General features: G+C 32.4%; 1 protein-coding gene across 2 annotated transcripts in view; it reads right to left on the bottom strand.

Moving 5' to 3' along the window:
- LOC145691952 (interleukin-1 receptor accessory protein-like 1-B) overlaps positions 1-16,992 on the bottom strand; it is a 90,002-nt gene that overhangs the window by 18,985 nt on the left and 54,025 nt on the right. For both annotated transcript variants that reach the window (XM_081767252.1, XM_081767253.1), the window contains 2 exons: positions 9,740-9,873; positions 472-561 (listed from right to left, as the gene is read on the bottom strand). In XM_081767252.1, coding sequence (XP_081623378.1) covers positions 472-561; positions 9,740-9,873 — 224 coding nt within the window. The remainder of the gene's footprint in view (positions 1-471; positions 562-9,739; positions 9,874-16,992) is intronic.

Raw genomic sequence — 16,992 nt, 5'->3', positions numbered from 1 at the left:
AAGAAAATTCAAAAAAGCCTGTAGAATATTATAATAACCTTAAGTTCAAAATTTGGTCCGGACAGTATAACTTCTATGTAAGTATACACACATTGGGACAAATTAACGGACAACCATCCGAAAATCACTTACTAAGTAAGTGTAAATCCGTTGAAATCTGGAATTTGATTTCTTTTTCGATATGACACGAATTTCTCACGATTCAATTTCTTCTACTCTATCGTCGATCGAATATTTTTAAAAGAAAAAAAATGCTGCTGCTCAGTTTCTGAGGAAGAAAGTAGCAATTTCGTAGAAAAGTTTCACAAATGTTTATGCTGTCTTATATCATAAGAAACAAAAGACCTGGAAGTTCTTTCGTTTTCGTATCTTGCAATTGATTGCTAATTTCAATACTTGATATACGTTCTCCAATTAAGATATGCGACTTCAAGATATAGTATTTTAAACAAACTGCTAAATTTAACTTACCACTTCCAAATGTAGTATTATTTCCAAGTTGTTTATGTCCTTCTGTAAGTTGCAAACTACCATTAGCAGCTCCGATAAACATGGGATCGTCTGCAATATTATAACTATTATTACTATCAATTTATATGTTCAGAACTGTAAGTATTGCAAAAATTGTTCTCATTTTTAATTATTAAGTAAAACATGAACCATTTGAATACATTATTGTCAAAAGGGACCTGACAGTGAGTCAATTTCGTTCAGTTTTGAGGTATGACTTATTTCAGGCTCTTTTGGGGTAGGTACATGTTTTGCCTACAAATGATCCTGATTCAGTTAGCACAATAGGGTAAAACAAGAGCATGATATCTTAATATATTGTAAAAAGATATGTTGAAACCGTATTCCAGAGAGGCTGAAACAAACTGTAACTCAAAACCGAATGAAAGTGATTCAGGTCCTTTTAATAAAAGGCATATTCATTTATTTTTGGTTACATTTTGGTTAAATATGATACACTGAAATCAAAAATGGTTATTCTTGGTTTTAAACAAAGTTTGAAGTTTTACAAAAGCATAATGTAATAATAACTAGGTGTTTCCCTCAAGCTTTCAGATCTCTGTACGCTATAGGTTAATTGAATGAATTAATTAAAAAATCTAATTGTATACATTTAACTTTTGTTTTTGCGGTTACACAAATATAGCTCAAATCTAAATATGGTTACGTTCTTTCCCTTATTAACAGCACGACACATTAATGTTCAGCATTTTTATTATTCGTTTTCAAATAAAGTGGATTCATAGTTTACGAACTGATCGATTTTTGCGAAATATTCAGTTCATGAACAAGTTTTGTGGGGGGAAATAATCTCTCGGCTTACAAAAAAAATATGTCGGAATACGAACGCGCACACACGTACACACTGATAAAAAGGACTTGGTCAGGGCATTTGGTCACTTTATTTGGTTAGTTTAACCAAAATTTGGTCATTTATACCAAACTGTTTGGTCATGAACACTATATTTTTGATTAGAATAGTTGGTTGATTAACTCTGTTATGCGAACCAAATCTTAAGTGATTTGGTAAATATTTAGTTTTCCTGACCAAAATGTTTAGTTACAAGGTCACATGTATCTATTTGATTTCTGGGTAAACATGGCGAGTATGAAAGTGTGATCGCGGTTTGAGCGTATGAGTGAAAGTATATAGTGTTTCTACCGGAAAATAGATATCACATTTAACTAACCATAACAAGTTTACACCGCTTGGAATTCAAAGGACGTGTGAGAAACAGAATTTTGTATGCACTATCCAACATTCAACACTAAAGTCCCAGTGATGTGAAGTGATAAGTCACTGTCACTTGGCAGCAACACAATGGATCTCTACGTGAGTGCTAGTCGACGTGCTTCGAGGTAAGCTTACTTTTTCGTATATATTACTTTACTGTTCGTTAATATGTATTGGCTATTTTATTGGCTGTAAATTTGGCATAACAAATGCGCCTTGGGTAAACTTTACAATACACGCTGTAGCTGCGCATTGATATAAGACTACTTTAAAAGGATGTAGTAGAGTAGGGTAGGGTACAGTAGAATAAGATAGGGATAAGTAGGGTAGGGGTAGGAACGAGTTAGCTTGAGGTCAGGGAAGTTTTGACCCATTTTCTTAGAATTAATAGGGCGTAATTTCTATTTTTATTTTCAGTTTAGTACCTATACCAACAGTATTTGGTAGTTGCTACCAAATGTTTTGGTAAAATTTACTAAATGCAGGTTTAGTATTTATAACCAAATAATTTCGTTCCAAGAACCAAACCTGGATAATTTTAACCAATTTTTTTTTGTATTCCCAACCAAATCCTACTTATTTAGTCATTATTTGCTGAAAATTACCAAATGCATATTTCATAATGGTAACGAAATACTAAGTCCTGCTACCAAACCAATCGTAACCATATGATATCGTGCTGGTGACCAAACGTTTAATTGGCGCTATATTGACGAAACGGTTTGGTCACAAGCCCTATTTTTTGGTCAACCTGGCCAAACTTTTTTTTTTTCAGTTCAGTGACGAGAAGAAGTATTTGTACACTATCGGGTTTATTACAATTTCAATTATACAATTCACATCGAAGGTGTAGAGTGGTTAAATCATATGTAATAGTTTGCAATAAGACAACATGCACAAGCACAAATGAACCGAACTATGTGCTTTAATACCTAACATGTTTAGTTTAGTTGTAGAATGAGCCATTAGTTTATATACTTCAGTTGCTAATAACCCAAATTTCACCACATAAAATACAAACTGCAACTCAATAACTTGCCAAGTCTCAAATCAAACCAGCTTAGTAATCAAATTCTAACCACTTGTCACTACATAAATAATGATTGTTTTCTGGAAATTTGATACTTTTGAAGTGCATTTCTTTTGAGATATTTCAGGCTGAACATAGCCTATTTTCGAAAAATCTCAATGCTTGAAGACTTATAACAAAAAAAGAATGAGACTCTCAAGTATAATATTCTTTTAGGAAGTACTATACCACACAGCCTATATTTTAAAAATATAACGGTAAGTTTTATTCTTTTCTTTTAATTTTAATATCATTAAAGGCAATTTTTACATTTCAAACTTTAACTTTCAACAATTTCTCAATAGCATTTGTAGTGTAGTAGGTTTAAATGTGCATTGGACATAAAATGTTGTACATTTAATTCTCTTTAAAATGTTTATTGTTCGAAATCAATATCTTCAAAAACAACGGAGCTAGAGCGATTATCATAAATCTTTGAAAAGTGCAAAATTATCCTTATGCACCTATACAAAATGGCCGCTTAAAAAGAAACTGAACATCTAAGAAACGGAGAATGATTGTTTTCAACTCTTTAATTACAAATATTAAAAAACATAAATTTTGTCAGCAACCCTTTAATCTGAAATACTTTGTGTACAAAAATTAACGAATGATAAGTTTTCTCAGCGACCTTTTAGTCTGAAATACTTTGTGTACAAACATTAAAAACCGATAAATTTTGTAAGCAACCTTTTAGTCTGAAATACTGTGTGTACAAACATTAAAAAATAATAAATTTTGTCAGCAACCTTTTAGTCTGAAATACTTTGTGTACAAAGATTAAAAATGATAAGTTTTGTTAGCGACGTTTTAGTCTGAAATACTTTGTGTACAAACATTAAAAACCGATAAATTTTGTAAGCAACCTTTTAGTCTGAAATACTGTGTGTACAAACATTAAAAAATAATAAATTTTGTCAGCAACCTTTTAGTCTGAAATACTTTGTGTACAAAGATTAAAAATGATAAGTTTTGTTAGCGACGTTTTAGTCTGAAATACTTTGTGTACAAACATTAAAAACCGATAAATTTTTTAAGCAACCTTTTAGTCTGAAATACTGTGTGTACAAACATTAAAAAAGAATAAATTTTGTCAGCAATTTTTAGTCTGAAATACTTTGTGTACAAAGATTAAAAATGATAAGTTTTGTTAGCGACGTTTTAGTCTGAAATACTTTGTGTACAAACATTAAAAACCGATAAATTTTGTAAGCAACCTTTTAGTCTGAAATACTGTGTGTACAAACATTAAAAAATAATAAATTTTGTCAGCAACCTTTTAGTCTGAAATACTTTGTGTACAAAGATTAAAAATGATAAGTTTTGTTAGCGACGTTTTAGTCTGAAATACTTTGTGTACAAACATTAAAAACCGATAAATTTTGTAAGCAACCTTTTAGTCTGAAATACTGTGTGTACAAACATTAAAAAATAATAAATTTTGTCAGCAACCTTTTAGTCTGAAATACTTTGTGTACAAAGATTAAAAATGATAAGTTTTGTTAGCGACGTTTTAGTCTGAAATACTTTGTGTACAAACATTAAAAACCGATAAATTTTTTAAGCAACCTTTTAGTCTGAAATACTGTGTGTACAAACATTAAAAAATAATAAATTTTGTCAGCAATTTTTAGTCTGAAATACTTTGTGTACAAAGATTAAAAATGATAAGTTTTGTTAGCGACGTTTTAGTCTGAAATACTGTGTGTACAAACATTAACGAATGATAAGTTTTGTCAGCGATCTTTTAGTCTGAAATACTGTGTGTAACATTAAAAAATAATAAATTTTGTCAGCAACCTTTTAGTCTGAAATACTTTGTGTACAAAGATTAAAAATGATAAGTTTTGTTAGCGACGTTTTAGTCTGAAATACTTTGTGTACAAACATTAAAAACCGATAAATTTTGTAAGCAACCTTTTAGTCTGAAATACTGTGTGTACAAACATTAAAAAATAATAAATTTTGTCAGCAACCTTTTAGTCTGAAATACTTTGTGTACAAAGATTAAAAATGATAAGTTTTGTTAGCGACGTTTTAGTCTGAAATACTTTGTGTACAAACATTAAAAACCGATAAATTTTGTAAGCAACCTTTTAGTCTGAAATACTGTGTGTACAAACATTAAAAAATAATAAATTTTGTCAGCAACCTTTTAGTCTGAAATACTTTGTGTACAAAGATTAAAAATGATAAGTTTTGTTAGCGACGTTTTAGTCTGAAATACTTTGTGTACAAACATTAAAAACCGATAAATTTTTTAAGCAACCTTTTAGTCTGAAATACTGTGTGTACAAACATTAAAAAATAATAAATTTTGTCAGCAATTTTTAGTCTGAAATACTTTGTGTACAAAGATTAAAAATGATAAGTTTTGTTAGCGACGTTTTAGTCTGAAATACTTTGTGTACAAACATTAAAAACCGATAAATTTTGTAAGCAACCTTTTAGTCTGAAATACTGTGTGTACAAACATTAAAAAATAATAAATTTTGTCAGCAACCTTTTAGTCTGAAATACTTTGTGTACAAAGATTAAAAATGATAAGTTTTGTTAGCGACGTTTTAGTCTGAAATACTTTGTGTACAAACATTAAAAACCGATAAATTTTGTAAGCAACCTTTTAGTCTGAAATACTGTGTGTACAAACATTAAAAAATAATAAATTTTGTCAGCAACCTTTTAGTCTGAAATACTTTGTGTACAAAGATTAAAAATGATAAGTTTTGTTAGCGACGTTTCAGTCTGAAATACTTTGTGTACAAACATTAAAAACCGATAAATTTTTTAAGCAACCTTTTAGTCTGAAATACTGTGTGTACAAACATTAAAAAATAATAAATTTTGTCAGCAATTTTTAGTCTGAAATACTTTGTGTACAAAGATTAAAAATGATAAGTTTTGTTAGCGACGTTTTAGTCTGAAATACTGTGTGTACAAACATTAACGAATGATAAGTTTTGTCAGCGATCTTTTAGTCTGAAATACTGTGTGTAACATTAAAAAATAATAAATTTTGTCAGCAACCTTTTAGTCTGAAATACTTTGTGTACAAAGATTAAAAATGATAAGTTTTGTTAGCGACGTTTTAGTCTGAAATACTTTGTGTACAAACATTAAAAACCGATAAATTTTGTAAGCAACCTTTTAGTCTGAAATACTGTGTGTACAAACATTAAAAAATAATAAATTTTGTCAGCAACCTTTTAGTCTGAAATACTTTGTGTACAAAGATTAAAAATGATAAGTTTTGTTAGCGACGTTTTAGTCTGAAATACTTTGTGTACAAACATTAAAAACCGATAAATTTTGTAAGCAACCTTTTAGTCTGAAATACTGTGTGTACAAACATTAAAAAATAATAAATTTTGTCAGCAACCTTTTAGTCTGAAATACTTTGTGTACAAAGATTAAAAATGATAAGTTTTGTTAGCGACGTTTTAGTCTGAAATACTTTGTGTACAAACATTAAAAACCGATAAATTTTTTAAGCAACCTTTTAGTCTGAAATACTGTGTGTACAAACATTAAAAAATAATAAATTTTGTCAGCAATTTTTAGTCTGAAATACTTTGTGTACAAAGATTAAAAATGATAAGTTTTGTTAGCGACGTTTTAGTCTGAAATACTGTGTGTACAAACATTAACGAATGATAAGTTTTGTCAGCGATCTTTTAGTCTGAAATACTGTGTGTAACATTAAAAAATAATAAATTTTGTCAGCAACCTTTTAGTCTGAAATACTTTGTGTACAAAGATTAAAAATGATAAGTTTTGTTAGCGACGTTTTAGTCTGAAATACTTTGTGTACAAACATTAAAAACCGATAAATTTTGTAAGCAACCTTTTAGTCTGAAATACTGTGTGTACAAACATTAAAAAATAATAAATTTTGTCAGCAATTTTTAGTCTGAAATACTTTGTGTACAAAGATTAAAAATGATAAGTTTTGTTAGCGACGTTTTAGTCTGAAATACTGTGTGTACAAATATTAACGAATGATAAGTTTTGTCAGCGATCTTTTAGTCTGAAATACTGTGTGTACAAACATTAAAAAATAATAAATTTTGTCAGCAACCTTTTAGTCTGAAATACTTTGTGTACAAAGATTAAAAATGATAAGTTTTGTTAGCGACGTTTTAGTCTGAAATACTTTGTGTACAAACATTAACGAATGATAAGTTTTGTCAGCGACCTTTTAGTTTGAAATACTTTGTGTACAAAAATTTAAAAATGATAAGTTTTATCAGCAGTCTTTCAATCTGAAATACTTTATGTACAAAAATAAAAATGATAAATTTTGACAGCGATCTTTCAGTCTGAAATAGTTTGTATACAAAAATTTAAAAAATGTTGTGTGATTTAAAATGGACTGGCACATTATTATTGGAAGCTGATTCATTTTAACAGTCCATACGAAAACAAAATGTCGTCCTTTTTTGAACTATAAGTTTTGGAAATTATTCCGGAGTATTGTTTTTAAAAAGGTTCATAAGTCATTTTATTCCATGTCTCATTTAAATCATTTTAGACAAGTTGCGTAATTGGAGGAGGTAGTAGGAATACAACATTTCACATTCGATTATGGTCATTTAAATTTGAATGAATCTTACATTCAAGTGTTTGTATTATTCATTTTTAGATGGTTTCGAATTTGAAAAAATACATTTAACTTGATTTCTCTTCATATTAGGCGTACACTCCTGTCCTGTTGACCAGTGAAAACGTACTAATTGTCACGACTGCCAATTATTCATGTAGAAATTATTGAATTGCCATTATATTCCTCCGTCATTCACAGCTGAAAAATGACGTAGCTTTAGTCAACTTTCCTAATAAACTATCCTCCCTTAAATTCTGGATATATTGATGAGCAAAACTGAAGACTCAAATACAACTTAAAAAGCTGTAAAAGATGTTTTCTTAACTATGTTGAATATCTACATTATCTTTGTTTATTAGCCCATTGATTTATACAAGGAACCTTTTTGTTTTTGTTTTGTTTTCTGTGAAATGAGCTGGATTTTTAATATGTGGTTTTATCTTCAAGCATAGTTAAATATTCCTTGCTTTTCCAAAACTGGGATTTAGATTATAAAACACATGTGAAGAAAGAGCAGATTGGTTATTGCAATGAAAAAAAGAAAAGGAGAAAAATATACGTACTTGACTTGACAGTTTTTGTTCATAGTTACCATAAAGCTCCAAGTACTTTTGGTAACGTCACACACAAGTTTTTGTAGACCGTCTGTGTAGAAGTCTACCACCTGAGATTTCAGCTACTCGCGAAGCAAGCCGCCTTTTTAGGTGAAGGATCAAATAAACAAATCACTATTCATAATGTCAGGATTATATGAATGTGATTGAAAAGTTCCAATCGGAATATTTGAATTGCCTCAACAGAACAGACAGCTGTGTGTGGGTCGGAGTTGTCATGAATCTGAATAATTCCAGACCATAAGATTCGTGCCACGATTTTAAGAGATCCGTAAAATCAAATCATTAAAAATTCCAGTTCATTTCAAAGAAACAGAAAAATCATTCCCCACGTGAATCATTTGGACTAAAGAAAATAAAGGGGCTCAACCCGTTAACGGCTTGCGTCAATGCAACCAGTGTTTTTTTTTCTAAACATGTTTTTTGGGGGGCACTGCCCCACTCCCGAGTTCTGGGAGTGTTCCCCGGAGGAGACTAAAATAATACGCCTATAATATAATAATAAGTAGAATAGTACCGTGTGAAAATGATATGTGCCCCTCCGAATACTAAATGTGCCTCCCGGAACACTTTTTTTCTGAAAGAAATACTGAATGCAACGCAAGACTGCGTTTTACGCTCCGCTATTTTTGCGAAGATTGTTAACGAATGACTCCAAGATACGACACAGGTGTTCATTCACATCATTAAGTGAGAAAACGCTTTTAGTAATAATTCAAAGTCGCTGAAGTAAATCAGAGAAAATGGAAAGTTAAAAGTAAATTTGAATATTTGCTTGAACAGACTGTACAGAAAGTTGTTTGGTTTATGTCCGATCAATTTTTAAGCTGAACTTGCCGTATCAAAAGCAGTGTTGTCACCACTGGTTGTGTTCTACCGTGTCCCCAGCTTATGAACTGTCGCTCGACATCGCAATTTCCACCAAAACAAACTGAGTTGTAGCACAGATTTACAAATTTCATTGCATTCCTCCCTATAAGTTTTTCTTATAGGACGGTGTTATAGACGTCGTTTAAATGGTCCAAAGGTGCAGAAATCAGTTAGGCTTTCTGTCAAGAGCTTTCGAAGGAACATCGCGAAAGAGAATAACCTAAATTCACGTTTCCTAATTTCATGAGAAAACCTGATTGTATGGGTATACTTTGTTTATATGAATACGCACCTCGTCCTTGTTATCTCTATACAAATGTAAAATGTCCTTTCGAAAGTTTGGGGTCATGATGGATTGGTGGAAATAGACATCCTTCAGCTTCACGGTTTTGTCCACATCACACATCTCCAACTTTCCTTTGTTACCATATACTGTGATAATGATTTTCTGCTAGAAACTGTCTGGATTGGCACTTAATCTTGGTTCGTTTTTTACGATAGATGTTGCCGTACGTAATTGCCGCCATGTTACAATTATGTGTAATATAAATGGACCGCTTGAATGCCAATTGTCCTAACTCCAAAAAATAAAATAAAAAACATGACTAATGTTTTCACTCACTTCTATAGAGCATGTAGAATCTGAGGCAGCACACTGATTACAATACCAGTTTTAAGTTTCCTGTGCAGCGCTAGAAAAATCGGTCATATATAAACGGAACAAACTTCTGTATATTATTGTATTTACAAGTACGTTTGTTAAAAGTATATTCAATTCAAATCTAAATTTAATTTAAATAGGGTTAGTTCACAGAAACAAAAGACAATAATATACTTGCCTGCGTCATTTAAAGTAGCATCTAATATTAACATTTGTATATGTCCATTGGAAACCTTGCATGTGTATGTTCCAAAATCTGTTTTCTTTATGTTGTAGATGGTCAAAGTACTAATTATTGTGTTGTTTTCAATGCTGGAAATTAAATAAAAATTATTAGTTAAGGATATGGATGGCAAAAAATAATGTAAATTTGAAGTACAACTATACATTTATGCGTTGTTCAGCTATATTGTAATATGTATACTAATATACAAGGATAAGTTATGTTTTGCAATATTCTAGTACACGACATACAGTATGACATGACATGGCAGGATTTATTACAGTACGATGAAAGCAAGTGAGTACTCAAAGTATAGCCATCCCCCATCAGGATCCTGTCGCCTACAATCGGACAATTTGTCCATGCCGACCAGATGCCACGGTCGAATTGCTGGCGCCGGACACCGGCGCCTTCCCGCACGATTTTCGACCGCGACGAATAGTTGCCTTGCCGAGCAGTCGTCAAACTCTGACGGTCGGCAACAGTCGGCAAAGGGAATTTTATTTTACGATTTTCGACCGCTTGCCTCCTCGGCAAAAGGTCGACAACTTGGAACAAGTAGATCGTCGTGCCACCGTGGAAGGGTGCCGGCAGCCTCCGGCGGCCTACTGCCGTCGACGGCGGCAATCCCTCTTTCCGACCGCGACTTCCTGATGGGGTCGTGTTGGATTGCCTTCGGACACCTTCTTGCCAGTTCCTCGACTCTCAGTCGATACTAGATTTTATCCTTAGAGCCGAACAAGTCAGTCACTGCTGTTTCTACCTCCTGCTGGTTGGTGAAGCATCATGAAGTGTATCATGGACCGAAGCGGGTAGTAATCCGAAAGGGAAGATCATAACTATGTGGCGAGTGTGTTGCATTATCCTGTTACAGTAGGGTGAGTTTTCGGTTCACCAGTGCAAGATATTTTTGGCGTAGTGGTGCAACATACATCCTCTCCAAATGTTCAGAATAAATGTCTGCGCTGATGGTAGAACTCGAAATGAATTAACAATTCGTAGTTCTATCACGCACACAGCATGATTTTATGCTTGAAAGGGCTCTGTTTGACGACCGGTTTTGGAAGTTGGCTCTTGCTGAACTGCCGTTTTGCATTACATTTGGACTTCGAAGAAAGCACTCTTTTCTTTTCATGTGATAATCGGTTTCAGACAACGCACAGTACGAGGATTTTGCAGCAGTTGTCGGAACACATAGACTCTCCTCAGGGCTGTATTGGAGTCAACTCTTGTGGCACAATGCGACAGCTTCTGGTGGTGTTTCCGAAGTTGCGAAGGTGACGCACTACAACGGACTGCGACATGCCGAGTTGATTTGTCAATCATCGTGTGCTAGTGGATGGATTTTCGTCAATTGCGTATCGTATGACCTCAGAATCTGTTGCCCTGGGGCAGCTGGACCTAAGCTGATTTTTCGACATTTTTTACATCAAACGTTAAACACTGAAGAACATCTTAGGTATTACCCATAGTATAGCTACTATTCGGTCAAACACTTGACATATCAGAAAGATAAACAAAAAACAAAAAAAAAACCTTTTAAATGCAAGTGCTTATACTTGCTGTTGGCATAACCAATAGTCTCTGTCAGAACAGTAAATCAGCTGTTTGATGGCTTGGAGACATTTTTCTCTAGAATGATTTGTCTTTGACATGCTAAGTGCAAGACACATTGTGTGTATAGAAGAATAGTCTAAATCAAGATTTTTTTTATAGTCTCAGAGCTGAAGCAGGGCAACGAGCTTTTGGAAATATATACACTAAGCTCGTGAACTTAAAGACAAAATTTATAACAATTAAACTATAATTTTAGCACTATATACATCCTAACTAACTGAGTGAGTGATTGACTCAGTCCAAAACGTTCAAGCTAGAAACTTGAAGTTTTGACAGGGAATAGGATTTGTAACGTAAAGGACCACTAAGAAAGCATTTTTGGAAATTCGACGGAGAGGGGAAAATGGGTGGTTTTCTTCTCTGCTAGGGGAAATATATATTTAAAAAAAAAAACTGTGAAACGTGTCTAATTACTTTAAATGGGAAGTCCATATTCCAAATTTCACGTCTCTACCTTTGATATAGACAGCTTCTCCATATATAAAAGAATTCCGTAGCGAACGACTGACTGATCAATGCCTAGGACAAACTGCTTGAGCTAGAAACTTCAAATTTTGACAGTGCATAGAATTTGTATCGTAAGGTTATAACGACCACTAAATGTGTATTACTATGAAAAGCACCAGTTTGTAATTAGCTTAATGCTTGTTTTGCATATTTTATATGTCGTTATAGCCCTCAGTCCGTATATTTATTTATATATTATATGTTTTTCCGTTGCTATGATGACTTACAAAACATGTCATATCACTATCACAACAGAGCATCAACCATAGTAACAGAAAAGAAATTACATCTATTTCTCTTTATATTTTCTTCTTCTTCCTTTTGAACAGGTTGTGCCTATTTTAAAAGCACATTTTGCCCGTAAATACAAGTTATTATATAAAAGTTACACTATACAGTTACATAATGTCGCCCGAAAAATGGACTTTTCTGTTTAAAAATTTAAAAAAAAAAGAAATCCTGGACCGTTGGATATCATCTGTTGGTTATTTGAGTTTTCGAATGACCTTCGTATATGCCACAATTACAATTCATACAATCATATATCATATTTTACTTTTATATCAATGTTATTTTCATATTTATCTTAATTCTTATAATTAATTTCATTTTATACAATTCAAATTTGACAATAGAAGATACATTCAAATAACGTTATAAAAGTTGTTTACTTTAAAGTCCTTTAACAAAATCTGTCATTTTCTTAAGCAAAACTAAGAAGATTGCGAAAAGGATATTATTTTGATGTTTGTTTTCTTAAGTGAGAAAGGATCAAATATATTGTATATTCAAACAAAATGCCATTTATAAATGAAACATCGACAATATCTAAAACAAAACACAATAATCAACATCATAACATAAATTAACACAAATAAATAAATTATCATATTAGGAATTAGTTCAATAACGATATTTACAGTGAAAATAAACAAAAATCAATTGATTATAGTTTTCTTGCCGTAACTTTAGCTTAAGTTACATGACCAACGAATTAGTTTAGGTTGCATTGAAAATCATAAATCAGAATATAATCTTGCGCGTTATTTACATCTACAGTTCTTTGTTTTCTATTTCGAGAATTTTTACCATCTAGGAAATTTCTACGAAATCAAATTCGAGGGAAATTAGATCTAATGATTACATGCTTCCTAAATGTAGTACGATTGCTATTACTGTTGTTACTAAGATTAGATTCGGTTACATTACCGGTACACGTGAATTTAACATTACATTTTACGTTGGAATCACACTTTAATCTAACGTGGATATTTCGAATCTGGTTTCGATTAAGGTTAGTTTGGTTCAGGTTAGTATTGTATTGCACCATTGATGGATTCTCAAAATTTTGCAATGTCATACCTAGATGATTGAAGTCAACACATTGCATCACGTTCTGTAAAAGCACCATCGGATTGTTCACTATTATAATTCTGGTCTTTTCGTTGAATGAACATTTCAACAGCTCCAACTCAATCGACCAATCACTACAAGCATTGGTGGGAACACACGTTCTCTTTCTGAATTTCACGAATACTGTAATCAATTTTCTTCCTGTTACATGAACCAAAGTCGTATACATATCATTAAACGATTCTATTACAATTACTTTATCTCCAGAATTAATATCATGTTGAATATATTGTGAATACAAGCAACCAATAGGATTCACTAGACGAAGATGACCATAACTTTTCACATATTGATGCATACTAAAATCTTCGTTACACGCAGCATCAGTAAGACAATCAAAAACATTCGAATAAAGAGAGAAGAGAAAAATCGGGATAATTTAATCCAACTAATACCGCAATATGTTTTTGCGAACACTCAACAAATTTCATCCACACTTTTAAATCAATGACGTAATATTCCTTCGTCGATGCAAATTTAGGATCTACATTCTCTATAATTTCCATGAAAGGTTCAGATTCACTTATTTGGTTACTGTATTCATTAATTATAGTTTCTACAACTACAATTGAATTTTGCACTTCGGTGAACCTACGTAGTATTTGTTCCATTTTGTAATCACTCTGTTCAATTCACTGATTTGTATTCTCAATTTGTTGTGATAAATGTTAACTATTACTGTCGAGTTGTTGCTTCAATTGTACAATTTGCTGATTCATTTGCTCACCAAAATCTTGCTTCAATTGTTTTATCTGCTGATTCATTTGCTCGCCAAAATCTTGCTTCAATTGTTCTATCTGCTGTATAATAAGGTCAGCTAGGTCAGAGGAAGTGAACATTTCCCTATTACCAGTTGCTTCAGGTGTATTTTCACGACCAGGAAGACTCATATTTAGTATTTCTGATTTTTTTCCACTCCTTAATAAGGTATATTCCGTTTTGATGTATTTAATAAAATTACTACGTAACCTTAAAAACAATCTGCAGTTATTTATTTAGGAGATTGTTTACTTATCTTCTCACAAATCTCTGAACTCCTGAGGCGGCAAACCACCAATTTATAACGACCACTAAATGTGTATTACTATGAAAAGCACCAGTTTGTAATTAGCTCAATGCTTGTTTTGCATATTTTATATGTCGTCATAGCCCTCAGTCCGTATATTTACATAATCTAGGTTACTGTTTTATCAAAATCCATCTAAACACTTCATTTAGGTATTACCCTTTTTTATTGTAGTATTTTTTTTTAAATTAAACATTTACACACTTTTAAATAGTGTACATGTATATATCACAAGATGGATTCTCTCTATATATTATATGTTTTTCCGTTGCTATGACGACTTACAAAACATGACGTATCACTTTCACAACAGAACATCAATCATAATAACAGAAAAGAAATTACATCTATTTCTCTTTATATTTTCTTCTTCCTTTTGAACAGCTTGTGCACATTTTAAAAGCACATTTTGCCCGTAAATATAAGTTATTGTATAAAAATTACACTATACCGTTACAAGGTACTACTAAGGAAGGGTTTTTGGAAATTTGACGGGAAGGGTACATTGGGTAGCATTATTACAGTAAAATGTACGTATCTCCCAATCTCTGAAGGGTAGTGACATGAAGTTTGGTACATTCACTTTCCATTTAAAATAAATAGACAGTGGCGAAGCTTGAGGGGAGACAGGCGAAAGACTGATAAATAAAAAAAGAGTGGGTTGCAATTCTTAAAACAAGATAGTCATACCTCGGAATCCTTTAAGGTTAGAGACATGAAATTTGGTATATAATCTTTTCAATTAAAATAATAATTAAAGGCGTGTTTCAGCGTTATTAGATACAGTATTTCCACTACAAGGAAAGAAAAAAGTGGGAAGAAAAAGAGGGGATTCCAAATGTTAAAATAATAGGCAAGATCTCGAGATTCTTTAAGGTTAGGGACATGAAATTCGGTATTTAGAAGTCCTCAGCTAGCCAAAGGCTAATCGGAATGTATTTGTTTAGCATATTTACAAAATGTCTTTCTTTCTAAGACGATATAGTAGAATTAATACACGTATATATACTCTTTTATACAATGTTTGCTTGATTAATACTTTAACCAAGTGCAGTTTATGACAAGCGGAAGTTCTCCATTATAGAATATTTCTCTGGGAGATGTTTTAAAATAACATAATTTGTAAACCCTGTGATTAGTCATAAGTAGATAATAATTCATAACATAGTTGTAATTTCGGTGAACATTTGTTTGTTTCGAAACGGTAGATCGTTTGAAAATTTAATTTACACTAGCTGCTTAGTATATTGCTTCTCCTGTTTGTAATAGGTAAAGGGATACTCTACTTTTTAAATAGTTTACTTTTCACATAATAGCAAAATGTTTCCCTATGTTAAATAGGAGTTTCTTTTTGGCCAAATGCACTGAGAAAAATCCGTTATCCGGACAGTCGTATATTGTACAAATATACGGAATCCTTATGTTTAATACAGAAATCAGTACGGAGCACATGTTATCCATATGCTACATACACACTGCCCTTTTTCCCGCTTAGGTGTTACATCATGCCATTGCAGGATGTCTGGCATCAAACAGTCCTCTGTATATTACATATTATATACGTATGCTATACATCAGCTACATGTATCCTGAAAGCCTATATGCAGTTCTTTTGTTCTTACGGAAAGTACATTTATTCGGAGCACTTATGCAGAACGTACGTATAAAACATACTTTTCCAGTTTGCTGTACGTTAAATCCAAAAACTACAGGATTTACATATGTAACCTATGCTTTTACATACACCACATACGTTGTTGTTAATGTGCACTGTTAAAAGACTTTCAAAACACTATTAAGTTTCATTTTTATGGACTTTACTGAAACACAGTGATGAACTTTTCCCTATGAGAATGGATATCGTGATCTGTACTTCTGATATAAGCGAATGTGGATTGTTTCGTTCGAATATCATTTAGGAACACACGACAAAGAAAATATTTTGTTCTCTTACCATCCTCTTAATCAGTATCGTTCATTTCTCATTGTCGTCATCATTTTCTGTGAGATTAAAAATATATTAAAATACCAATGAATTTTAAAAGTATAGTAATCGAGAAATGTTAGATTAATCAGTTAACTTCAGAAGAAGTGGAAGAGCACGCACCTGTTGTGAGCGGGGTCAGTAGTTCGGTGTCCCGACAAAACGTACCAGCGACAAAACGTACCACTTGAATTTTCGCGACAAAACGTACCACTTTTGACGACCTGTCATGGATTAATTAAAGCATTTCTGATATTTATTCCACGACAAAACGTACCACTTATATAAATTACAACCTGTCTTGGACTAATTAAAACATTTCGGATATTTAATCCGCGACAAAACGTACCACTTCAAGCATTTTTTTTTCAGCGTGTTCACAGATTATTCTCCAGATCGAACAAACTTCTCTTAAAGATTCTGTACGCGACAAACGTAACATTAAACACATTTATCAGCAAGTAAGAGAACACGAGTCTTCCAAAATACATTAGACCAATGTGGGTGCTTACATATCTAACAAAAGAGAACATAATGTTAAGAAACTACTTTCTCATCAACAGGTAAAACAACGGCAGTATAAGGTTGAGAAGAACAGACAGGTAATGTATCGAGTTGTTA

This window comes from Thermobia domestica, chromosome 8 (assembly GCF_964235325.1).
Source record: "Thermobia domestica chromosome 8, izTheDome1.hap1.1, whole genome shotgun sequence".
NCBI lineage: Eukaryota > Metazoa > Arthropoda > Insecta > Zygentoma > Lepismatidae > Thermobia > Thermobia domestica.
The sequence above is the reverse complement of the archived record's forward strand: the minus strand, read 5'-3'. Positions and strand labels throughout refer to the sequence as shown.